A 27,952-nucleotide genomic window follows, 5' to 3' on the forward strand; every position below is an offset into this window, starting at 1 on the left:
AACATATTTTTTATATCACAAAAATCAGTAAGTTTTTAAAAGTTCCATAAAAGAAATTTAATACTCTCCAACTTTACGGTGAGCTGGTTGCTGTAACATCATGTTTCCAGTCTAGGAGATGTTCTAACAAAGAGAAGGGGCTGCCCACAGCATTAATAAGCAACCTGGGAAGACAAAATCTATTGTGCATATCCGGATGGAGCTGTATCTTCCTTCCCAATCTAATTGCCAGTCCAACTTTAGTTTTGAGGATCTTTCTCTAATCTGAAGGGATCTTAATTTTTGGCCACTGAATACTAATTTTTTTTTAATGTTTATTTTTGAGAGAGAGCGAAAGCGCGCGAGCAGGGGAGGGATAGAGAGAGGGACACACAGAATCTGAAGCAGGCTCCAGGCTCTGAGCTGTTGGCACAGAGCCTGACATGGGGCTCGAACTCATGAGCCGTGAGATTATGACCCGAACCAAAGTCGGATGCTCAATCGACTGAGCCGCCCAGGTGCCCCCAATGAATACTAATTTATAAAGGAAGTAAAAGAGTGGACTTAAAAAAATTGTAGCTTCTTTCTCAATCTGCTTATAACATAAATAAGCCATTTTGGAAAGATGGGATAATGTTTGTTACCAAGACAAGAAAAGGAGGTCCTTGTCTTAGCTATCCTATACTCCTTCTGAGGTTGCAGGTTCAACTTTACATGGAGTCTGCAGTGGTGACAGTGAAGGAATCTCTTTTAAAAAGAAAGAAAAAATATCTCTATATATATGTCCATAAAGGAAATTTGCTCATAGGAAAATGCCACATTATTTTGCAATTTTGCAATTGAGCTGAAGACTATACATAAAGGAAAATGAATACTATACTAATTTATTCATTCAAAAGATATTTTGCACAAGTCAAAAAACCAAGGTGGCTTAAAGAATAACACAATCATAGCATCTCTTGGCCAGGCTGTATATAATACTTAAGAAAGGAAGTCCACTTTTATTTCTCTAACCGGGTGGTTTACAACTGAGGGAGAAAATAGTTTACAACTGGTCAGTCACCACAACCATTTTTTCTGGGAAAGGAAAAAAAAATCTCAAAAAGGAGACCAAGTGTATAACTTTTTGAAACACACATCTTCCCCACAGAAGACTACTCATATTTAAATTTTGGACATTGGTACCCTACTGTCAGATTTGGGGTTGCATAGACAACTACTTTCGTATGTCTCACAGTCTATATTCAGTGTTCTTGCAAGTATAGCCCATGTGTCTAGGTAAAATTAAGCTAGGCCTTTACAGAGGTGGAGTATCTGAGGACTTCTAAAGTAGGCAACTGAAAAAAGGTAAAGCCATGCATCCCTGTCCTCCACTCCCCCCCCTTCATCTCAAGAAGGTAAATACGGCAACTACAAGGCAACATGCTAAAAAGGTCACTAGCAGAAATCTGAAGGCACAGCCCTGTTGGTATAAGATCCTCCTCTTTGTTGCAAAAGGAATTTATAAAGTTTTGCCAGCTGCAATGGAATCACACTTATTCCAGGTACCTTCTCTAATTACTCACTTTCCAGATGTGAAGGAGACCTAAAGAACAAACCAAAATTATTAAATACTTCCAATGCCAAGCCCAGAACTCGTGTATTTCCTGGCAAAGTGGATAAACAGAAACCCATGGGACTGTGCATAATTAATTTTAAAGTATGGAAAGCAACTGATGTCAGTTCAATTCTGTACAGGTTGTAAGTTAAACATGAAATGGCTATTTTCTTCCCATTTTAAAAGGCCAGAAAATAAGCACCAACAAAATGACACTGGCTAAACTATAACAAAGGCTTTTCCTTGAGATTTTTTTTTTTTTTTTTAGTTTTTTTAAATCTTTATTTTTGAGAGAGAGGGAGAGACAGAGCATGAATAGGGGAGGGGCAGAGAGAGGGGGAGACACAGAATCTGAAGCAGGCTCCAGGCTCTGCTGAGCTGTCAGCACAGAGCCTGATGCAGGGCTCAAACTCACAGTCAGCGAGATCATGACCTGAGCCGAAGTCAGATGCTCAACTGACTGAGCCACCCAGGCGCCCCTTGAGATTTGTTAACAAAGGAGAGAAATAAAGCTCAAAAAACCAGCTACTTGAGCAACTCCTTAATCATGCACAGAGGCCTGTTCAGTATATCACACAGTGTTTTTCCTTCCTGCCAATTAATTTGGCATTAAGCATTCAATGAAACTGAAGAATGATGATCTCTTCAGGCTGGTATTTGTGTGGCAGACAGCTCAAATATCCAAACTAACTGCTGTGAATGTGAGCATCCCAGATGGCACAGAGCTGTGCTGCAGCAAGAGCTAAACTCGATGAAAAAGCAGGTCCTGTGGGAGCCCACCAAAAACTGCATGTTAAAATGTTTCATTGCCGGTTTTTCCGCTGGATCCTTATCAAGGAACTGGCTGAACCTAAGAAGCTGCTCACCTAGTTTAAACTCTAGAGCCCATTACACTGGCTTTTCTGTTTCAAGGTCTCTAACAGTTATTTGGGAGAAATGGAGAAGAGAATCTAACCAGGAAATGCCGCTTTCCAAAAACTGTACAGAGTAAGTGAGCTTTGATGCCTTTTGACAGTCATCTTCCCAGCACTTCATTGGTAAAGTGAATTTAGGGTCAGAAATGAAGAGCTTTCTTTTTCATTTAGCTTTGTGGGCCTTGGAATCCAGGAGCAAAAAGCTCCTATTTTTCTTTCTCTAACATCTCCTCATTCTCCCCTCTCCAGGGGTTCAAATGCCTCCAAGTGAAAAATGCCATATAGACAGGCAAAACAGAACCGCACGCCAATGTTTCATAGTTCACTGGCCTCTTTGAACAGCAGATAAAAAGGTAAATTATTTCATAATTATAAGTGATAATTTTAAAAAACGAGCAAATACCAATCACTGCATAGCAATCAAAGCTATTCCTAACACACGATTATATCAGAAACTGAAAGTCAATTCTTAATACAAATCCCAACTTCAGCAGAAACATCAATGCTACTCAGAGGTGGTAGGAGTAGAGGAAAGAAGGCTAAAAAATATAAAGACAAAGGCAAATGGAAATCTGGTGATGTGCTGCATTACACAAGCCCTGCTATGAAACTTGTACCTGATCAACCGTTTTAGGATGACATGCTTCCTAGTGCCAGGAAAAGAAGCTACCACTGGCTCCTCCATTGAAGCTGCCATAGCCATGTTACTATCCTCCAAGTGAAAGCTGACTCGAGGATTTTTATAGCAATGTCTGAACATTATTAATTCTTTAATAACGCATAATTTTTAATTTCACTATTCTGTTGTCATAAACAAGGATAAAAGAGCATGTTTGCCTCAGATTTTGACTTTTTTTCTTAAGCAGTACAACACTTTTAAGCAATGCCACAGAAAACCTAGGGCTAAAAAAGCTGAGAATAAAGTCAGTTTAGCTAAGGAAATAATGGATACACAATTCACACTATTTGGTAGGTAGGAGGGGATCAAGGTTAAAAAATTATGTAAAATAAAATCTCTAAGACAGCATTTTTTTTTTTTTTTGAGGAAAAAGAGCATCTGGTGAAGAAATTAACAAACTGTAACTGAGTCCTCCTGCCAAAACAAACAACGACAACATCATTGAGCTGATCTGGTTGGCTCCCAACGAACTGTTTCAACAAACTTGGAAACTTACACCTTCAATTGAAATACCTCTAGACCAGAAATTTTAGACAGCCAAGTCTAAAATTTCAGCATTGGTACAAATCACAGGGAGATATAGGCTACAGTCAAAAATCACAGAAGAATAATGTTATTTGACTAATAATACAAAAACCTTTGAGTGAAAGAGCCCAAAGATCTAATCTACAAGTATTGTCATATGCAGAGAAGATACTCTTCAATAACTATAAACTTTTACTGAGGAAGCATGCAATCCCAGATGAAGGACAATTTTAAGAATTTAAACCTTAGTAAAAATTCAGGCCAGAGTTTTATGAAAAAGGATGGAACTGCAGACGATCATGGATTTTTAAGAAAAGGAAGGTTCTGAAGGCTATATATTTTTTTCTTACAGCTAGATGACGTCGTTCAGAGTACACATTTGTAATGATCCCCTCCCACAGAAATCACTTCAAATCATAATTCTCAACTGCCGTTCAACATTCAACCATCTAAAGAGTTAATATAACATTCACTCAGGAGATAAGTAAATGACCCACAATTTTACCCAATGAATTCCCTTTATTGTCAAGAATAATTATGACTTCTTCATGTTGTAATCATGAAATGGAGTACAATTCAGAGACTAAAATCAGGAATATGATCCTAAATGCTTTTTGATCCCTTAAACATCATTCTCAATCTAGTTTTTGTTTGTAAGTTAGATTTTAAAACTTTTTTATTACGTGAAATTTTGTTAATGTATCTCCAAATAGTGGGCCAACGTGAAGAGATCCATTAGAAGGATAAACTAGGAACCATTTACATTCAACATATATATTTCACCCAAGAACAGTTTTATCGTCTTAAATCATTGTGCTCTAAACCAACAAGCCTTTCTGTGATAAACCAGTGACTTAACTTTCTAATGTTTTCTATCAGTTTTTACTTATTTAGACATGGACAGGTCTGTTTTAGAGTAAATGAAAACCATGTCTAAAAGGAGGATTTTGTGAAGAGTTAAGACCATCTGTCAGCTTGAGTAGTGAGTCAGGCACCCAAGTCTGCAATCCTTTGCTTGAGTAAGTGATGGATACATTTGAATTAATCAAACTGGCCACACGAGGTCTCTGTTATTCCACAGAATACAAATGCATTTTAGAATTATCTTTCAAATCAGGTAATTTCTCATGAAGTACAAGCACTGAAAATAATGTTAGAGATCTAGTTTACTATTCTGGAATAATATATTCCATTGGGAAAGAGAGAAATGGGAATGAAGTTGGAGCCAGGGATGACGACACTGAGCAAACTGTACCCTACTAACGAATGCATCTAGAGCATTAGCCCGATGTTTCAATCTGGGACTCACTAAGCTAGAAGGAAAGCCTTTCAAGTAGTAGAGCACAGATAATTTGGCCTATTTAAACACTGTGTCTAAATACCAAATTAGATTATTTAAATTATAATTTAAACTATACTGGTGGAATTCTTGGAAATATATGTAGCTTCTCACTATATATATGTGTAATATATACTATAGTTTCCAATCAGGTTGTGGTGTGAGATGTGAGTAGTGTGTCAGTCCTGGTCATGGATCTCATAAAGCCCTACAGTCTCCTGCAATGATTACCAGCAGTGTTCCTTTAAAGCCCCATGGAACAAATTCTACCTAGTCAATAACCTCCTCGATACAGTCCACTCAAGTAACACTGAATGGTTCACTATGATTCAACCCTATCTAAACAGGTTGGTGTAAAAAAAAAAAAAAAAAAAAAAAAAAAAATCCAGAAACGAAGAAAAGGGTAAAGGTTCCACCTAACTAAAGTGGAGAAAGATAAAATTCAAGCAAGCACATGTTAAAAAGCAACTAGTAGTGAGTTAGAGAGAAACAAAATCACTGAGGTCAAGAACTGAGTTTCTTCCAAATATGGAGTCTAAGGAACTGGTGAAAAAAAACAACAAAGAAAGCACTGTAGAAATAAATGGTGGAGGGCAGCAGAATTTCATTTGGTTAGTGTGTTTAAAGTGCCAGAATTCACAGTAAGCAAAATTAGAGCTTTTAAATTTAGAAACTCTTATCGAGTTCTTCCCTATCAACTCTCTGATTTGTACCTGTTTCCACAAAACAAGATTCAACAGCTACAACATTAGTGATAATATTTTATGTTCTTGACTGTCACTCAGGGGAGTCACTTTATGGAAACTGTACAGGAATGTAAGTAGATTCTATTTGCTTACCTCTAAAGTCAATTAGTTATTCTGCAGCTGCACAATTTGGTACTTAGTAAATTACATACTATAGCTTTCACAAGGCAAGGTACATATCTAATTATTTAATCACTACAGATAGCTTTGGGATGCTTGGAAAGCTAAGGAATCCAAGATTCAAGTCTAGAACTAGGAAAAATATATTGCTGTCCATTCCCAAATAAGTTAAAACCAAGCAACAAAGACAGAGTGAAGAGGGATCTCAGTCTCATTCCTATACATGAGACTTTTCAAAAGTGCAAGTCAATTTTTTCTCTTTCTTTGGTGAGGCCTAATCTCGCTATTCAGGGACATACTCAATTCCATTAGGTCATCCACTTTTCACAGCTACTGGACTGATGAACATTTATTGTACCTAGTCGGCTTGAGGCACGGTGGGCATCGGTTGCATACAGCACACTTTTTGAGCAAGTGTAAGCACTGGCCAGGTGTGGGTTTCCTACACTGCACTCCACAGCACCTCATGGAATGACACATAATACCTCCAACCCCCACATCTGCCCTTCTTTCAATGAAAAAATATCTGTACCATTATTTTCTTTTTCTCCATTTAAAAGCCTGCGTGTGCTTAATGAAATCCCTGTCAGCTGTATTCCATCGGACAACTACAAACCATTATTCTTTAAAATATCAGTGTACAGAAACAGATGTAGGAAGCTAATGTATATGGAAATAACAAAAGCATAGCTCTGGAAACCCACCCTCCCAAGTGAAAATGCTACAAAAAGCACAAAGGAGAAATGGAAGCATAGCTCTACAAGAGAAAAGAGTCGTTTTCTTCCAAAATTTGCTACAAAGACATCAATGAACATATTAATCACTACTGGAATCTTCTTGCTGGTAATTTTTATAATGGCTCTTAAAGGTTTTGAACTATATTCTCCTCAGTTTAAGGTTTCTGTGACTCAAAGCTATTGTAATATCCACTATAAAATATATCATTATAGAAATACTATAGACCAATCTCAGATAAGTGCCTGGATCAATCTTGGGTTTCATTTTTTAGTTCTATGACAAGGGGCATACATTTGAGCCCTCTGTTCTTCCTATTGTTTAATGTAATACAAGACTCTAGTCAACAGAGACACATACATCACTTTTACATCATTTGCCCTACAGAACTCCACACTTTTAAGAATGAATTAAAGAGGTAAACAAGTGACAGACTTATAAGCAGTTTGCATGATGCGAGGTAAACTGAAATGGGAGAGGAGGAGAAAGAGGCCAAAACAAGCCAACAACAAAACCCCAATTCTTACATTACAGCACTGAGTCTGTTAATAGTGCTTACTTGCCCCAATTTTATAAAAATGAAATAAAAACCAGAAAAGGGTAAACTGCCTGATTACTTTTTCTTTTATACTCATTAGTTCTTAAAAGTTAAAGTAAGAAAAAAATATATATATATTTAAATGGAAAGTATACCAATTTCACTTTATTAGCCTAATTCAGGAATGGGATGAGGAGAAAGGGGCTGAGGTCAGGTATGAAGGAAGAGGGTTAAAACTTGTGACAGTAAAGATCCCTTCAAAATTCTGGTGCAGTCCTCAATCACTGCAGCCTAATTGTCGGTCAACGGAGTTGGACTCCAAAATACTGAAATCAGACGTTCTCCATTTCTGTCCAGTGACTCTTCAGTTACAGCGTGATGAGGTCTACCAGGTTGCCTTTGGGAGGAGTCATGCTGTCAGGAAAGAAATTTACTAAGGTGTCAAAGAGCTGAGTTCTTTGAGCATAGGTGTGATCCACATCGGAAAAGCCTGGTAAAGGGAGAGATACAAAGAAACTCATCCATTGTGTCTAAAACATGTAACGGAGAAGCTAGTGGAGAAAAGCAGCAATGTAGAATGCAAAAATCAAAACCAAATCTGATTTTAAAACGAGACAAACGTAGGTCCCGAACCCAGGTCTAGTACCTGGCAGTGGTGTGATCTTAGGTGAGTTAATCAGCCTTTCTGCAACTGTCTGGTCAGCTATAAATTTGTATTAATCTTGTATACTCATGGGGATATTGTGCATATTAGATATAATTATGTGAGAAGCACCTGTTCTGATGACTGGCACTTTAGTAACTAATATTGACTCTCTTCTTTTCTTTACATTTACCTCTTCTAGTCCACTGAGGAAATTTCTGCCTCTTTTCCAACTTTATAATACTTCCGACCACTAACATTTTTTTATAATAAAAAATACAATAAAATCAAAATGAAAAATAAAATCACTTTCTTTAGAAAGTGGTCTAAAATCATTAAGGTCCCAAGAGCTGAATGTAGTCTCAGAGAACTGAGTGAAAACATAACTGAGGGAAAGAAATACATGTATGATAGCAGAGAACAGTACCTGGCCATACATGTTTGATACCATGCACCATGCTCTACGCCAGGCACACGTTGTGTGAAAAACAGAGCAATGAACGACTTTTCTGCAGGTAAACATTAGAAAGTGGATGACAGAGGTGCCTGGGTGGCTCAGTCAGTTGAGCGTCTGACTTCAGCTCAGGTCATGATCTCATGGTTCGTAGGTTTGAGCCCCACGTCGGGGTCTGTGCTACCAGCTCAGAGCCTGGAGCCTGCTCAGGATTCTGTGTCTCCCTTTCTCTCTGCCCCTCCCCTGCTCATGATCTCTCTCTCTCTCTCTCAAAAATAAACATTAAAAAAAAAAGTGGATGACATTCTTAAAAGGTGGGGGCCAATGGAACTACAGGATTTTTTCCCCTTTAACCTTTAGTAAACATTTAATTTTCAAGTTCATTCCAGTCAAAGGAATATTCAGTGAGATGCTTCCTTCCTTTAGTTAGCTGCTGTATTGCTTTAAGCTGCCTCAAATTTCTTATGTACATATAACGAATGATAAACAAAGTAGTCTTTTGATTTCCCCATTCCTGAAATGGCTGAGACACGAGAGCCCTATAGACTACCACAAGATACAGAAATAGTGCCAGAAAGAGTTATATATGCCATAATACTCAGTGAAAATTATTTCAAATTGGACCAATTTTCATTCAACTTAGAATACTGTTTTAGGTGCACTGTTTTCATTCTTGTAAAGAACATGAACAGAACAGAACATTGCCAAGGATATCAGTTTCCTGGAAGGAAAATAAACAATGCCTCAAGAAAAGTACATTCTTTTTTGTTAAAAAAAATTTTTTTTACTATTATTTTAAGTTTGAGAGCAAATATTTACTTCTTTGGAGCTTAAGATTTAACAAAGAAATATCATGGAAAAGAACAGAAGGAAATACTCCAAAATGTAAGCAAAGGTTAGCTTTGAATAATGGTATTACTTTTTCCCCCTATTTAAATTGCTTTTCTGAATTTCTAAATTGCTTTATTTTCAACTTATTTTGAAAATTTTCAAATTCTTAGACAAGTTTCAATAATGCAACAAATATTCATATACCCTCACCTAGATTACTTAATTGTTAACATTGTCACATGTTCTCATTCTTTCTGTTGTTTGTACCCCACACATACTTTTTTTGTGGAACTATTTGGGAGTAAGTTGTAGACATTTTCACTCATACTTGAGTTCATTTCACCTAAGAACATCACCTGAATAGCCACTATATATTAAATTTGGGAAACTTAACAATAGTCTTTTTTATAGTCATTTTCTCCACTAAACTAAAACTCAATCCACTATCAAGCACTGTATTTAGTTTTTGGGTCTTTTAAAGTTTATTATTTATTTTGAGACAGAGACAGTGCAAGTTGGGGTGGGGTGCAGACAGACAGGGAGACACAGAATCCCAAGCAGTCTCCGCACTGCCAGTGTGAAGCCCGATGCAGGGCTCAAACTCAACAAAACCGTGAGATCATGGCCTGAGAGTCAGACGCTTAACCAAATGAGCCATCCAGGTGTCCCTTCAAGTCTCTTTGGCCTGGAATAGTTCCTCAGCCTTTTTTTTTTTTTTTTATTAAAAAAAATCCGTTTATTTATCTTGAGAGAGAAAGAACAAAAGTTGGGCAGAAGCAGAGAGAAGGGGAGAGAGAATCCCAAGCAGGCTTCATGCTCAGCATGGAGCCAGCCCAATGTAGGGCTCGATCCCACCTCAAGATCATAACCTGACCTGAGATAAAGAGATGCTTAATAGACTAAACCACCCAGGTGCCCCTCAGCCTCTGTTTTTTTAAATGGCACTGATATTCCTTTTTTTTTTTTAATGTTTATTTTTGAGAGAGAGAGAGAGCACGAGTGGGGTAGGGGAGACACAGAATCTGAAGCAGGCTCCAGGCTCTGAGCTGTCAGCACAGAGCCTGACACGGGGCTCGAACACACAAGCCGTGAGATCATGACTTGAGCCGAAGTTGGACGCTTAACTGAGTCACCCAGGCACCCTGACACTGATATTCTTGAAAAGTACAGAGCAGTTATGTAGCAGAATGTGCTGGATTTGGGTTGTCTGACTGCTTCCTCATGATCAGAATGAAATTTATGCAGTTCTGGCAAGAATACTACATAAGTGATACTGTGTCCTTCTCAGTGCATCATGTCAGGAGGCACATGCTATCAGTGTGTCCCAATGTTCACTTTGACCACTTAAGCTACAGTAGCCAATTTTTTTCCAATGTGAAGGTGTTCTTTTCTACCACTATAATTAGTAAAATAATGACGAGGATACAATTTGAGACTGTGTGAATATCCTGTTCCCCAAGAGACTTGCACCCAATGATATTAGCATTCACTGATGATTCTTGCTAAAATAAGTATATCTTGCTAAACAACTACAATGTTGTTTTTCTAATTACAATTCCTTCTACATTTGTTGACTGACATTAATTATAAAGTTTTTTTTTCCCTTCCATTTTATTTGTTTGCATGAGTATGTTCTCATGGATCCTTTTCTTCTTCAATATATTGTATTTATTACTGTCATTATTCATTTTAATACTCATACGGAACCAGTTTGGGCCAGTGAGAGCTCTTTTGAGCTGGTTTCTATGTCTTTTTTAAATGTTCCCATTAACAGGGCACCTGGGTGGCTCAGTTGGTTGAGTGTCTGACTCCAGCGTAGGTCACGATCTCGTAGTTTGTGGGTTCGAGCTCCACGTCCAGTTCTGTGCTGACAGCTTGGAGCCTGGTGCCTGTTTGGGATTCTGTGTCTCCCTCTCTCTCTCTGCTCCTCCCCCACTCACGTTCTGTCTCTGTTTCTCAAAAACAAATAAACATTAAAAAAGAATTTTTTTTTTAAATACTCTGTTCCTTTCTGGCACAACAAGATATCCAAGCTCATCTTTACACAGTTCTGGAATGAGCCATTTTCCCAAGGACGCCTTATTCCTTTTTAGTGGTAACATTTAGAAACCAAGATCAGTTGTGCTAATTGCCAAGGGTGGTGCTGTTTCTAGGCCTATCCACATATGTACACACATATTATATAGCTTTTTTTAAGCCAAAATCATGAGTTCATGATTTCATTGATGATTCTCAGTTTTTAAGAATGTTAAAGGATTCTTCCTCTCCTTATCCCATTCCCTATTTATAGTACCTCCTTTCTTCCACTAAGAAAACTGACATTCTGCAATATCACATTTACTCATTTGCTCAACCTGAGATACACACAAAACACATTCCAGAATTACTATACCCAAACCACTACAGGCAAAACACAAGATTTCTTTGCTTTCACTGTCTTTAAAATATATTTCAGTAGGAGTATGGTCTAAGCATTGTACTAAACATTTTCTCTCTTCCCCCCTGCTATTGGGTGGTAATGTTACCAACTGGATAAACAGGCTTCTGTTTGTAGTCAACTTTCAGGTTTTTCCTTTCTTTATTTTCTATATTTGTAAAAATGTGAGGTTTTATTTTTAGGAGAAAATATTGATTCTGTGGTAATCCTCTAGTGAAGTAATACCTATGTATTACTAATGAAACACCTGTCTTCTTATGAAATAATATCAAATGAAGTAAATACATTTCCATGAGATTAAATGATTTAAGAGGGAGGGAAACACTGAGTTCCTGCTGTGAGCTCGGTAGTTTATGCATGACATTTCATTCTTATAAAAAAAAATAATGAAGCGTTTATCATAAACTCCCCTTTCGTGTGAGACAGGTTAGAGAGATTCAGTAATTTAGTAAGATCTCACCATCTCACAGCTGGTGAGAGAAGAGAATAGAACGTGGACCCATGTCTGTCTGACTCCAAAGCTCATTTATGTATTTTTATTAACAAATATTCACTGAGTGCTTAAACTGTAAGCAGTGTGCTAAGTTTCTTTAACCCTTAAAAGAACATGTTTAATTAATTTTTTGACTTAAATATTTTTATCATTGGAGTATACTGACATACAATGTTATGTTAGTTTCAAATGTACAACTTAGTGATTTTTTTTTTTAATTTTAGAGAGAGAGAGAGAGAGAGAGAGAGAGTATATGTGAGCAGGGGAGAAGAGCAGTGTGGGGGGGAGAGAGAGAGAGAGAAAGAGAGAATGATTCAATGAATGAATGAATGAATGAATGAATCTTAAGTAGGCTTCACAGTCAGCACAGAGACTGACATGGGGCTTGATCCCATGACCTGGGATCATGACCTAAGCTGAAATTAACAGCCAGACACTCAACCAACTGAACCACCTAGGTGCCCCACAATGTGGTGATTTTTACTTAACAATTCCATACATTACTCAATACTCCTCACAGTAAGTATAGTTACCATCTGAACAGGTTTTATTTTTATTCACCATTTACCAGTGAGAAGACTGAAATTTACACTATCATTAGATGAATGTTTAAATTATGGTAGATCCTATTATGGAATATCATATATCACTCAATAAGAATACAATAGATTACAGTTTCTTGCAAACATCTCCACGCCACATCATTAAATTTTAAAATGTTATGTTGTAGAATACATATTTTACATTGTGTAATAAAACCAGAACATACAAAACTATACATCTGTGTCTGTGTGTACAGTCCATCCTTATTATTCAGATATTTGTGCATTTGTCTGCCCATTAAAATTTAGCTGAAACTCAAAATAAATACTTGTGGCACTATGTGGTCTTGCACAGACAAGTGGACAGCTGCGAAAATACACACACGTTCTCAGCTGAGGATGAACTGGGTGATGCTCTGCCTTCTTTTTTCACCTCTCACATTATAAACAAGCGTCCTTTTTGGTCTATTGGTGTCATGTTTTTTGCATTTTGTGCTTTTTGTTGGTGACCTCACTGCTTAAAATGATCCCCCAAATGTAGTGCTGAAGTGTTGTCTAGTGTTCTTAAATGCAAAAAGGCCATAATGTGCCTAATGGAGAAAATGTGTGTATTAAGACAAGCTTCTTTGAGGAAAGAGTTACAGTGCTGTTGCCTGAGTTCAATGTTAATGAATGAACAATATAAGGAACTTAACTCCCTACGTCCCATAGGGTAATGGTTCAGTATTCACTAATTCAGCCGTAACAGAACAGACTGATGACTTAACAGAACTACTGTAAATAAAGAGAATCAGCTGTATTTGTATATCTGTGTATATGGTTGTGTGTATATGTGTGTTTGTGTAAAGATCTGCCAGATATGAAAGGTTACACTTGAGAGGAGACAGAGCTGAGGAAAGTTGTTCAGGAAGAATCTTAAGCTTTATCTGTAGTCAATGTTTTTTTAAAAAATACATTAGGGGCGCCTGGGTGGCGCAGTCGGTTAAGCGTCCGGCTTCAGCCAGGTCACGATCTCACCGTCTGTGAGTTCGAGCCCCGCGTCGAGCTCTGGGCTGATGGCTCAGAGCCTGGAGCCTGTTTCCGATTCTGTGTCTCCCTCTCTCTCTGCCCCTCCCCCGTTCATGCTCTGTCTCTCTCTGTCCCAAAAATAAATAAACGTTGAAAAAAAAAAATAAAAATAAAAAAAAATAAAAAAAAAAATACATTAAAAAGGGTAGGCACTAGGAACGTAACGTGACTAATTAGAAGGCAGAGCTGGGACAAAAACGGTTACATTGATTATCATAAATCTCACACTCCTAATCAATGTTTCTTTCACTTGATTTTCATCATAAAATGGAATAAGAAATTAATCAGAGTAGTAGAAACTGGTAGAGCTCAATGAGAAGCAGTATAGTTGGTAGTTTATAGAGAGTGAGCTCTGAAGCCATACTATTCAAGTTTCTATCCTTGTTTTGCCATTCACCAGCACTATTCCTGGGCAAGTGTCCCAGTTTCTTCATATATATATAAGGGCTTCACAACAGTAGCTACTTCATAGGATTATTATCTAGATTAAATGAGTTAAGAGATGTATAGTACTTAGAATAGTACCTGGCCCCATAGAAGTGCTCAATAAATACTAGCTATCACTTTATTGCTACTATCATGACTAAAGATAATGACTGCTCTAAAAAGAAAAGTGAACTATTAGGAATATACAATACTTTTAACTTAATATCCTATACGGACTAGGTAAGTTTTCCTATTTACATTTTTCTCCTGGATATAAGTTTATTTATACTTTCTATTGCTAATAATAAATTCACTATTATATAAAAAGTATCTGTAAACGTGGGTTACAGACAAGAGGTTGAAGAAAGTATCTTTTATTAAAAAATTTTTTTTTTCATGTTTATTCATTCCTGAGAGAGAGAGACAGAGTGCAAGTGGGGGAGGGGCAGAGAGAGAGGGAGACACAGAATCTGAAACAGGCTCCAGGCTCTGAGCCGTCAGCACAGAGCCTGAAGTGGGGCTCAAACTCATCAGCCGCGAGATCATAACCTGAGCTGAAGTCGGACACCCAACTGACTGACTCTCAATCTCTCTCTCTCCTTCCAAAAAAAAAAAAAAAAAAAAAAAAAAAGGCAAAATGCTCTACAAGACAGATTTTTTTTCCTAGTTCTCACATACCTTGCTGAAAGTACGCTTAAACTGTACCAATGCATACTTTCTGGAACCAAGACACAGCTCTAAAAATTAGCAAAATGTCTGAGTTCAAGCTTAAAAGTGCCCATAGCCACCAGAAGCTCTAAAGATCCCCAGAGGTTATTTTTCTCTGAAGTCTGTCATTTTTCAAAATTAAGATGTCAGCTGTCTGTAAATCACTTTCCATTTTTCTAATTCTTTAAGGTACATAGGACATTAGTCGATAATTAATTCTCACTAGGAGGTTAAGAGAAGCAATTTGGAAGGAAGTCTGTCAGAAACTTTAGCAGAGGCAAATTTTTTGGAGAATTTAGAAAATGAAGTATTTAGTTTATCTATACATGAAAAAAATGTATACAACTAGAGACACTGGGCTGGCTCAGTTGGTGAAGCGTGTGACTCAATCTCAGGGTTGTGAGTTTCAGGCCCACATTGGGTGTAGAGATTACTCAAAAATAAAAATCTTAAAAAATGTATATATCTACACGTGAAATACCCCACTTGATCTCAACTCTAAGTGGAGTGAAGATAAGACAATCTGATGGGAAATAAACAAGAGTCAGGAACTTGAAGTAGGCATGAAACATTAAGAAAAATACATTTTGTTTATAAATAATATACCAAATTTCTCCTTATTAAAATTGGCATAAAGTCCGAATTTGCCTTTCATCCAAACTTACCAGTGTTACAAAGAAGATTACATTTTTTTTTAAATCCTTTTCTGTTTTTTAATTTATTTATTTTGAGAGACAGAGCGTGCACCCAGAGGGGCAGAGAGAGAGGGAGAGAAACAATCGCTAAGCAGGCTCCGAGCTGTCAGCACAGAGCCCGATGTGCGGCTTGAACTCATGGTTCGTGAGATCATGACCTGAGCCTGAAACCAAGTTTCCGATGCTTAACCGACTGAGCCACCCAGGTAACCCAAGAAGATTATGTTTTTCAGGGAGGTAATATTAATAGTACTCTGAATGGGGCACTTACTGTTTTATTGTGTTAAGTGTTCGCCATAATTATTTCACCTAATTCTCTCAACTTAAGGTAAGTACTCTTATTACCTCCATTTTATAAATGGAGAAATTAAATATTACAGAGGTGACTTGCTCAGGGCACCTGGGAGGCTCAGGTCACGATCTCACGGCTTGTGGGTTCAAACTCCCCATCAGGCTCTGTGCTGACAGCTTGGAGCCTGAAACCTGCTTCGAATTCTGTGTCTCCTTCTCTCTCTCGGCCCCTCCCCTGCTCACACTTTTGTCTCTGAAAAATAATAAATAAATGTTAAAAATTAAAAAAAAAAAAATAAAAAGAAAGGTACTTGCAAGACGTCACTTTTTTTTAAGTAGGCTTCACACTCAGCGTGGAGCCCAATGTGGGGCTAGAACTCACGACCCTGAGATCAAGATCTGAGCTGAGATCAAGAGTTGGACACTGAACCGACTTAGGCACCCAGGCACCCCTCAAGGTCGCTTTTTGAAATTAATTTGGTTGAAATTAGCAAGTGGCAGAATTGATATCTGAACCTAGATTCTGACTCTTAATCACTCTCCTACACTCTCATCTCTAACTACTAAACATACTGCCTCCTTCAAACACGGTAGGAAGTAAAACCCCACAGGAATTTTCTTTTTGTATTTTTGTCTATTGTTTGTATTGTTCTCAGCGTATCTGAGGTTTGCTTGGAATCCAAGTAAAACAAACTGTTCCTGAAAAATATATTAGCTGGCAGTGAATGGGGAAGAGACCAAAGAAAGGAGTTAAGTTAAAGGTAAAATATTTGCTGACACCAACCTAACATATTTAAATGACTGCCAAGACATTTTTGTTCTAAAGGCTAAATATAAGTCAGCCAGAGACATTTTAGTGCTGCCCACCAATAAAATAGAAATAATGGCCCTGGGCTGTGGTATCCATGCATAACAAGGCACATGTTCATTCAAACAATATCTATGTGCCAGGTTCCTAATTCATGTATCACTAAATCTGTTTCAAATGATGAAATTCACAAGGGTATGGACTTTCTAAAATAATGCTTATACTTAAGTTCTTCATCACAGGGTTAAGCTCTCTGTTAGCCTCAAAATATTTGTATGGAATAGTACTAAACAATTATCTAAATTTTCAGAGAACCTATGTTTTAGAGCAAACTGTGCTCAGTCCTACCCTGTGGAATCCTATGTGTTCCGGAATTAGAACTCAGGACTAGAGGTGCCTCTATCAGTGGAGAAGCCTCGATTACTGGTTATGGAATAAGAAAGGGCAAGACCCCAAGGAAAATTGCTATTCTTTCCCATCCCACTGAAAAACACCAGAATTATATATGTTCTGTTCCTTTGAGGTATAGCTCACCTTTAGGAGACAGAAGGATGATGAAGAAATTAAATTGCTATCCCAAAGTATTATTTTATGCTAGAGATAAAGACTAGTATCTGTATTTCATATACTGGAAAATCTCAATACTACTGTTTAGCTCTAAGACAAATTATAACAGCAGTGGCATGAATGGAATTAATAAGCATTTACCATGTGACTGTATTTTGTAATGCCAAGAGGGGGGCTGGAAATTCCCATACTTCAAAAGCCTACAGTCTTGTTGAAAACATAAAGCTATCATAATGATGTATCCTAACAAAAAGATTCTTGAAAATTCACCTGATTTCTGCTGGATTCTGTAAGATTCCCCACTTCACTACAGTCTAGTTACGTTAATAATCCATTGATACTAAATGAGAGTACTCCTAAATGGAGACTGATGCCCATATCTGGAGTGTCTGAGAAACACTGGAGTTTCAAGTAGAGTTTATCTTAAACAATTAAAATAACAGCATACAAAATTTGGCATTTTCAGGGAAGAGATAATGTATTTTCTCTGATCTCAAAATGATTTTTTCACTGCCTACCCGTCACCAATCTGTTGATTCCACAAAGAATGAACTGAGAGGAAAAATCATCCCACCAAGAAGTGTCATCTAATAGTTAAGTGTATGAGTAGTACACCTACATTCCAAAACCATGCTATACGAGTTAATTTATTTTGATCATGCTTCTACTGCCATGTGTTTGCATAAGAACCCAGCAATTGGTGTAACAGGAACTGCAAACTGACCCATGAACTGGTGACTGATGCTTGGAAAATAACTCTGTAGCAGGTTATTAGAAATTTTGCAGGCTACCTTGAAACTTGTTTTGTTTAGATGAACATCTCGCCTGATGTTTCACCTAAAAGAAACCAAAATCCAATCCCCGAAATGGTAGGGCATGTAAGCTAGATAAACTAGGCTGGAATACTTACCTAGAGCTGTAAAATCTGAACCAGATTTGAATAGAGCAGAAGCTAGGAGCTGAAACTGTAAAAGAAAAATAGAAGCAAATTAGCTGGCTAAGCATATTAGAGAAAAACTACGTGTCAGTTTGACCATTTATTAGCCACTGTAGGTCTCTGCACATGTGCTGCAGAAGTCTGTTCACTAAATAGTAGCAAGAACACTACATTTAAAAAAATATGCTGATTTTTCTTTTTATTATTATTTTTTAACGTTCATTTGTTTTTGAGAGGCAGAGAGAGACAGAGCGCAAGCAGGGGAGGGGCAGAGAGAGAGAGAGAGAGAGAGAGAGAGAGAGAGAGACACAGAATCTGAAGCAGGCTCCAGGCTCTGAGCTGATAGCACAGAGCCCTAAATAGGGCTTGAACTCACGAACCACGAGATCATGACCTGAGCCAAAGTCGGATGCTCAACTGACTGAGCTACCCAGGTGCCCCAGATTTTTCTTCTTAAAAAAAAAAAAAAAAAAAAAAAAAAAAAAAAAAAAATTAAATGTTTATTTATTTTTAAGACAGAGACAGACAGAGCATGAACGGGGGAGGGTCAGAGAGAGAGGAAGACACAGAATCTGAAGCAGGCTCCAGGCTCTGAGCTGTCAGCACAGAGCCCGATGCGGGGCTTGAACTCATGGACCGTGAGATCATGACCTGAGCCGAAGTTGGATGCTCAACGGACTGAGCCACTCAGGCATCCCCCAGATTTTTCTTTTCTTTAGACATTTTTTTTTTTTTTTTTTGAGAGCGAGCGCGCGAGCATGCACGAGCGGGGGAGGGGCAAAGAGGGAGACACAGAATCCCAAGGAGGCTCCAAGCTGTCAGTACAGAGTTTGATGATGTGGGGCTCAAACTCACAAACTGTGATTTCATGACCTGAGCTGTAATCAGGAGCTGGACACTTAACTGACTGAGCCACTGAGGTGCCCCAAGAATATACTGATTTTTCTACCAGACTGCTTTCCAAAATACTGGACCAAGTCTTGGAATTACTTTATTTTTAAAATTTATTAAAGTATATATGTACTTATTAACAAATAACAGGTCAACTGAAATTGAGAAAGTTTATAAGAACTACTATTTTTTTTTTTTAAATTTTTTTTTTTCAACATTTATTTATTTTTGCGACAGAGAGAGACAGAGCATGAACGGGGGAGGGTCAGAGAGAGAGGAAGACACAGAATCTGAAGCAGGCTCCAGGCTCTGAGCTGTCAGCACAGAGCCCGATGCGGGGCTTGAACTCATGGACCGTGAGATCATGACCTGAGCCGAAGTTGGATGCTCAACGGACTGAGCCACTCAGGCATCCCCCAGATTTTTCTTTTCTTTAGACATTTTTTTTTTTTTTTTTTTTGAGAGCGAGCGCGCGAGCATGCACGAGCGGGGGAGGGGCAAAGAGGGAGACACAGAATCCCAAGGAGGCTCCAAGCTGTCAGTACAGAGTTTGATGATGTGGGGCTCAAACTCACAAACTGTGATTTCATGACCTGAGCTGTAATCAGGAGCTGGACACTTAACTGACTGAGCCACTGAGGTGCCCCAAGAATATACTGATTTTTCTACCAGACTGCTTTCCAAAATACTGGACCAAGTCTTGGAATTACTTTATTTTTAAAATTTATTAAAGTATATATGTACTTATTAACAAATAACAGGTCAACTGAAATTGAGAAAGTTTATAAGAACTACTATTTTTTTTTTTTAAATTTTTTTTTTTCAACATTTATTTATTTTTGCGACAGAGAGAGACAGAGCATGAACGGGGGAGGGGCAGAGAGAGAGGGAGACACAGAATCGGAAACAGGCTCCAGGCTCCGAGCCATCAGCCCAGAGCCTGACGCGGGGCTCGAACTCCCGGACCGCGAGATCGTGACCTGGCTGAAGTTGGACGCTTAACCGACTGCGCCACCCAGGCGCCCCAAGAACTACTATATTTACTTTAACTTGGGAGAACTATTCATCTTTATCTTGAATGAGGATGGCTGGAAAATAGGTAAGTTAAAGGAAGGAGTAGACCAATGAATAGAATCTCAATGGAATCACTTAGCACTTTGTAAGATCTGAGTGGTTGATATCACTGATTCCTCAAGATGTGCTTCCAGTCTTTAAAATTTCAGGTATCAATCACATCAATATTTGTAAGCTCTGACTTATGGCCTTTTGAAGGGCAGAGACTGGACAAGTATTCCAGAAGTAATTATTTAAGCAAGAGTTAGGAAAAAAGGGAACAAAAGGAAGAATTTAAGATACATGGGAAGTGTTCTTGTTTTGTTTTTTTAAATATTCTCGGGGTGGGGTGTGCCTGGGTGGTTCAGTTGGTTAAGCGCCGGACTTTGGCTCAGATCATGATCTCATGGTTCGTGAGTTTGAGCCCCGCATTAGGCTCTTTGCTGACAGGTCATAGCCTAGAGCCTGCTTCGGATTCTGTCTCCTTCTCTCTCTGCCCCTCCCCCAGTTCACGCTCTGTCTCTCTCAATAAATAAACGTTAAAAAAAAATTAAAAAAAAATTCCCCACTCTTAGAAAATATTCTGCCAATGAAATAAAGACAGTCTCTTTAGCAAGTGGTGCTGGGAAAACTGGACAGAGATATGCAGAAAAACGAACCTGGACCATTTTCTTACACCATACCCAAAAATAAACTCAAAATGGATGAAAGACCTAAATGTAAGACAGGAAGCCATCAAAATCCTTGAGAAGAAAGCAGGCAAAAACCTCTTTGATCTTGGCTGCAGCAACTTCTTACTCAACATGTCTCCAGAGGCAAGGAAAACAAAAGCAAAAATGAACTATTGGGACCTCATCAAAATAAAAAGCTTCTGCACGGTGAAGGAAACAATCAGCAAAACTAAAAGGCAACTGATGGAATGAGAGAAGATATTTGCAAATGACATATCAGATAAAGGGTTAGTATTCAAAATCTATAAAGAACTTATCAAACTCAACAACCAAAAAAACCCAAATAATCCAGTGAAGAAATGGGCAAAAGACACGAATAGACACTTTTCCAAGGAAGGCATCCAGATGGCTAACACACACATGAAAAAAATATCACTCATCATCAGGGAAATACAAATCAAACCCACAATGAGATACCACCTCACACCTGTCAGAATGGCTAACATTAACAACTCAGGCAACAACAGATATTGGCGAGGATGCGGAGAAAAAGGATCTCTTTTGCACTGCTGGTGAGAATGCAAGCTGGTGCAGCCACTCTGGAAACCAGTATGGAGGTTCCTCAAAAAGTTGAAAATAGAACTACCCTATGACCCAACAATTGCACTACTAGGCATTTATCCATGGGATACAGGTGTGCTGTTTTGAAGGGACACATGCACCCCCATGTTTATAGCAGCACTATCAACAATAGCCAAAGTATGGAAAGAGCCCAAATGTCCATTGATGGACGAATGGATAAAGAAGATGTGGTATATATATATACAATGGAGTGTATATATACTCCATATAGATGAACACAAAGGAAGGGAAGCAAAAATAATAAAAAATAGGGAGGGGGACAAAACATAAGAGACTCCTAAATATGGAGAACAGAGGGTTACTGGAGGGGTTGGGGGGGGGGATAGGCTAAATGGGTAAAGGGCATTAAGGAATCTACTCCTGAAATCATTGTTGCACTATATGCTAACTAATTTGAATGTAAATTAAAAAAAATTCTGGGTATTAGTCCTCTGTCAGATATATCTACTGCAAATATTATTTAGTCTGTGGCTTGTCCATTTTTCTAAAGTCTTCTAATGAAATTTTACTTCTGATGAAATCCAACTTAGCAGGCTTTTTACTTTTAGGGTTAGTGCCTTTGTGTCATGTCCATGAAATTTCTGCCTATACCAAGGTTGTGAAGATGTTTTCTTCTTGAAGCTTTATTGTTTTAGGTTTTATATTTAGGTCCATCTTTTTTTTTAAATTTAATGTTTATTTATTTTTGAGAGATAAAAGCACAAGCAGGGAGGATCAGACAGAGAGGAGAGACACAGAATCTGAGCAGGTTCCAGGCTCTGATCTGTCAGCACAGAGTCCAACACGGGGCTCGAACCCACAAACCGTGAGATCATGACCTGAACCAAATTCAGATGCTTAACTGACTGAGCCACTCAGGCATCCCTATAATTCTTATTTTCTCCTTCTTCTTTTTTTTTTTATTAAAAAAAAATTTTAAAAAATGTTTTTATTAAAAAAAAATTTTTTTTAACCTTTATTTATTTTTGAGACAGAGAGAGACAGCATGAATGGGGGAGGGTCAGAGAGAGAGGGAGACACAGAATTGGAAGCAGGCTCCAGGCTCTGAGCCGTCAGCCCAGAGCCCGACGTGGGGCTCAAACTCACGGACCACGAGATCGTGACCTGAGCGGAAGTCAGACGCTTAACCGACTGAGCCACCCAGGCGCCCCTGTTTTTGTTTATTTTTGAATGAGAGAGAGACAGAGCATGAACGGGGGAGGAGCAGAGTGAGAGGGAGACACAGTATCCGAAGCAGGCTCCAGGTTCTAAGCTGTCAGCACAGAGCCTGATGCGGGGCTTGAACCCACAAACTGTGAGATCATGACCTGAGCCGAAGCTGGACGCTCAACTGACTGAGCCACCCAGGCACCCTGAAAAATTCTTATTTTGTAATTGTTCATTGCTAATATAAAAATCACTTTTTGGGGCGCCTGGTGGCTCAGTCGGTTAAGCAGCCGACTTCGGCTCAGGTCATGATCTCACGGTCTGTGAGTTCGAGCCCCGCGTCGGGCTCTGTGCTGACAGCTCAGAGCCTGGAGCCTGTTTCAGATTCTGTGTCTCCCTCTCTCTGACCCTCCCCTGTTCATGCTCTGTCTCTCCCTGTCTCAAAAATAAATAAAACGTTAAAAAAAAATAATAATCACTTTTCCCCCCTATTGACCTTGTATTCTGTAACCTTGCTAAATTCACTTATTTTAGCATATTGTTTTGCGGACTGCACAGGGTTTTCCATATACACAATAATGTGATCTATACACACAATTCTGCTTTTCCCTTTCCAATCCATACACTGCTTATTCCTTTTTCTTACCTGATTGCACTAGCTATAACTTCTGGTACAGTGCTGAGTAGAGGATGTCTGTTGATAACAGGCATCCTTTCCTTGTCTTAATCTTCAGGGAAAGAGTTTTATAATTAGGAGTGAGAGCTTCATAGATGCCCTTTATGAGATTTAGGAAGGTTCTTTTCATTCCTTGTCTGCTAGTTTTTTGTGTTTTTTTTTTTTTATCATAAATGGGTTTTAAATTTTGTCAAATGCTTATTCTCCACTTATTGAGATGATCTAAGGTTCTTCTCCTTCATTCTATCAGTGTGGTGAACGACTGATTTTCAAATGTTAAACAGACTTTATATTCCTAGAATATACTCTCACTTAGTCATTATGCATTAACCTTTTTATATATTGCTGAATTAGATAAAATTTTATTAAGAATTTTGCATCTCCATTCACAAGAGGTATTATAGCTTTATAATAACACAAGAGGTTTATAGTTTTCTTTGCCTGTAGTATTTTGGTTGGGTTTTTAGTATCAGTCAAAGTGCTTCATAACAGGATGTAGAAAGTGTTCTGTCTTCCTCTCCTTTCTTAGAGTCTATGAAGAGTTGCTATTTTTACTTCCTTCATTCCTGAATTTAGTGAGATAGCCATCAAGAGTCCAGTTTTCTTTTCTTTCAAAAAACACTTTGAAAGTGTTTTATTTTTTTATTTTAGAGAGAGTGTGGGTGAGACAGCAAGCGGAAGAGGGACTGAGTGGGGGAGAGGGAAGGAGTGAGGGAGGGGGAGGGGAGAATCTTAAGCAGGCTCCCTGTTCAGCACAGAGCCCAATGTGGGACTCTATCCCAGGGTCCCAGGATCATGACTAGGTGCCCTGAAAGTTGTATTTTGTTTGTTTGTTTTTTAAGCTTATTTATTTTAAGAGAGAGAAAGAGAAAGAGAGAGAGGAAGGGGCAGAAGGTTCAGGGAAAAAGAATTGCAAGCAGGCTCCATGCTGTGAGCAGAGCCCAGTGTAGGGCTAGAACTCAACTCACTGGAATTTATCCTTTACATTAAACCATAAGATCATGACCTGAGCTTAAATCAAGAGTCGGATGCTTAACTGACTGAGCCACTCAAGTGCCCCCCCAAAGTTTTTAATTACAAATTCAATCTATGTCTGTAACTGATATGGAGCTCCTTAATATTTCTAATTCTTCTTGTGTCTGTTTTGTTGTGCCTTCCAAGGAATTTGTCCATTTCAGCAAGTTGAATTTGTTGGTAGTTCATAATATCTCCTTATTCTCTTTTAATATATATAGGGTCTGTAATAACGTTGACAACTTATATTTTCACTGTTTTTTTTCTTCCTAAGTTTGGCTATTTTATTCACCTTTTCAAAGAACCAACTTTTCACTTAAAACATTTTTTTCTATTATTTGTTTTCTAGTTCATTATTTTCCGATCTTCTACTTATTTTAGGGTTAATTTGCTCCTCTTTTCTGACATCTAAGGTGAAAGATAAACATTACTGGTTCTACATGTGGAAGGATAGGGAGAAAACTATTATTTTAACAACCTGATTTTGTGGAACTGGTATGTACTGACCTAGGATTTTAACAGGTATCAAGTGATACTATATAATCTGAATAAAGCCAAACCTGAATATCTAAGTATCACCTCAATGTATAAGGCTGGCTGTTCCACAAGCATCTCAAACTGAAGATATATCCAACATTATACTCCTGGTCCCAGTCAGGAATCCCCACCTAGCACCCCAAACTGGGATGACCCACAGCCTTCTCATTTCAGTTGATGGTAACTCCATCCACTAAGGCTAGTAACTTTGGCGTCATTTTTTTCAAACACTACATCCAGTCGATGATAAAATTCTGTTGGTTCTACTTTTTAAAAAAGTTTTTAATTTTCAGTTAGTTAACATACAGTGTAATATTGGTTTCAAGTGTACAGCATCGTGATTCAACACTTCCATACATCACCGTGTTCATCACAAGAGCATTCCTTAATCTCCATCATTGACTTAACCCACTCTCACCCACCTCCTTTCTGGTAACTGTTAATTTGTTTTCTATAGTTAAGAGTCTTTTGGGGCACCTGGCTGATTCAGGTGGTAGAGGATGTGACTCCTGATCTCTGGGTTATGGGTTTGAACCCCATGTTGGGTGCAGAGATTACTTAAAAAAAAAAGAGAGAGTCTGTTTCTTGGTTTGCCTCTCCTTTTTCTCCCCCTTTGCTCATTTGTTGTGTTTCTTAAATTCCACACATTGAATAAAATCATATGGTATTTGTCTTTCTCTGACTTATCCATTTAGCATAATATTCTCTAGATCTGTCCATGTCATTGCAAATGGCAAGATTTCATTCTTTTTTATGGCTGATAATATTCCACTGTGTATACGTGTACACACACACACACACACAATATCAATCGATGCACACATGGGCTGTTTCCCTAATTTGCCTATTATAGATAATGCTGGTATAAATATCAAAGTGCATGCATGTATCCCTTTAAATTAGCATTTTTTAATTCTTTGGGTAAATATCTAGTAGTGCAAATGCTGGATCATAGGGTAGTTCTACTTTTAACTTTCTGAGGAAACTCTACACTGTTTTTCACAGTGGCTGCACCAGAGTTTGCATTCCCACTGGTGATTCCACCGTTAACATCTACTGAGAATCTGATCTACTCTACTTCTCACTATTTCTACTGCTGCTACTGGGTCTGAGCTACAATAATGCCTTCCTTAGAATTTCTGTGGTCTCCCTTATAGGTCTCTCTGCCTCCATTCTTATTCTCCTTTAGTCTATTCTCAATACAGCAGTCAGAATAATCTTAGATCTTAGTGATCTTAGGTAAGACATAAAGCAGATCTTATCACTCCTTAACTGGCTCCTTATTCATTCAGAGTGAAAACCAAAGTCCTAACAGTGACTTAAGAAGTCATTCACCATATGATTTCCCAATCCCTGCTCTTACCTCTCCGACCTCGTCTCTGACTCCTCTGAACATTTTTACCTCTGCTCTAGCCACAGTGGCCTCCTTGCTGTTCTACACAAAGCCAGAATGTTCCCACCCTCAGGTCCTTGTTCTAGCCCTCCCTTTGCTAGGAATTATCTTCCCCAAATTAGCTGCTTAGACTCCCTCACACCCTTCAAGTGTTTGTGTGCAGCTCATTTCTAAATGAGGCCTGTTATGATCATCCTACTTAATACTGCAACTGCCCAATTCTCACCCCTTCTAACTCTGATCTCCCTTTATTTACCCTTTTTATCTCTTTTTAATTTTCTCATTATACCTATTTCCAATGTACTATATAACTTATATACTTTATAAACTGTACTTTATAATTTGCTATATAATAGTTTATTGTCTTTCCTCAGTGGTAGTAATTACCACCCAGGAAGGTATTTTGCTTGGTTCACTAATGTACCTCTTGTGCCTAGAAGAATGCCTGGCATATTGTAAGGACTTAATACACATTGGTTAAATGAATGACACCAGTACTTTGGAAGCTCAGTAGAAATATAATTAATACAAAATGTGTAATACTGGCTGAAAACTTGTTTTTCTCATTCCTTCTCTATTATAGAATCTTCTGAAAATGGCAGAAATAATTTAGGCAACCTTCTCTTGGGCCTTTTCTAGAAAATTATATCATTTTCATAAGGTTTATCAGGACCTCATTGCCAATTTAGAATCCATGTTCTGGAGACTGAAGGGAAGCAAAGAATCATTATTTGGTATATAGCTGGTAATCCACCATCATTCCAATATAGGCACAATGATGATCATCATCATAATAGGTGCCCCCCAAAAGAGAACCACTTTTAGTTGCTGATACAATCATTTAATACACAGAGAACAAAAACAAGTTACTACAGAAAACAGCAGTAAGGTCTGTTTTTGATAAGTGGAACAGTATGTTATAAGGAGAGTGAAGATCTCTATGCCTTACTAACAAATACTGTGAGTATATATCCTAGAACTGTCACCAAGGGATTTCTTTTACCAAAACAAAATCCATTCACACATTTTAAAACAAAATAATAATCTCACAGACCAGTAATTCTCAATGTCAGGAGTGTTTTCAGTTTTCTGTTACATAAGAGCAGACAGAGCATCTTAGGGTGAGGGTATTGTTTTGAAAAAGTTTAGAAGTGATTCAGATGCTGACACACATGTGCACAGCACCATTTTAACTAACTTCAACTAGGGCTAAATAACTCTTAACAGATACAGCTATTAAGAAATGGAATGGGGGGCGCCTGGGTGGCTCAGTCGGTTGAGCGGCCGACTTCGGCTCAGGTCATGATCTCGCGGTCCGTGAGTTCGAGCCCTGCGTCGGGCTCTGTGCTGACAGCTCAGAGCCTGGAGCCTGTTTCAGATTGTGTCTCCCTCTCTCTGACCCTCCCCTGTTCATGCTCTGTCTCTCCCTGTCTCAAAAATAAATAAAACATTAAAAAAATTTTTTTTCTTTAAAAAAAAGAAATGGAATGGAAGTCTGTGGCATACAAAATCATAATTTGAAACTACTGAGGAAGCGATAAAAAGAGAAACCTGCTACCAAAATTTAAAAAATGGCTCAATTTGAACTCAAGATACCTCCCTGTCCTGGCTTTTCCCATTAGCTTAGCTTTAAGAACGAACTGTTCTCTTTGGCCTACTTGCAGCTGGCACAATTGAATTTATTTACTTTGCAATATTTTGTTTTAAGTTTTTAAGTCGTTGGGTGTTTTTTGAGAGAGAAAGAGAAACGGGGGCGGGGAGGGGCAGAGAGAAAATCCCAAGCAGGTTCTGCAATGTCAGCGCAGAACCGGACTCACGGCTAAAACTCACAAACCGTGAGATCCTGACCTGAGCTGA

General features: G+C 38.3%; 1 protein-coding gene across 6 annotated transcripts in view; it reads right to left on the reverse strand.

The window, feature by feature from the left end:
• Positions 1-313: 313 nt before the first annotated feature.
• MKLN1 (muskelin 1) overlaps positions 314-27,952 on the reverse strand; it is a 378,677-nt gene continuing 351,038 nt past the window's right edge. For 5 of the 6 annotated variants that reach the window (XM_086689876.1, XM_086689867.1, XM_086689858.1 and 2 more), the window contains 2 exons: positions 18,046-18,100; positions 314-7,662 (listed from right to left, as the gene is read on the reverse strand). In XM_086689876.1, coding sequence (XP_086546002.1) covers positions 7,541-7,662; positions 18,046-18,100 — 177 coding nt within the window. In that variant the 3' untranslated portion in view covers positions 314-7,540. The remainder of the gene's footprint in view (positions 7,663-18,045; positions 18,101-27,952) is intronic. The other variant, XM_086689884.1, reaches the window with a different exon arrangement.

The sequence above is a fragment of the Puma concolor genome, chromosome A2, assembly GCF_028749965.1.
Source record: "Puma concolor isolate L17-30 chromosome A2, mPumCon1.1.hap2, whole genome shotgun sequence".
In the NCBI taxonomy this organism is placed as follows: Eukaryota; Metazoa; Chordata; class Mammalia; order Carnivora; family Felidae; genus Puma; species Puma concolor.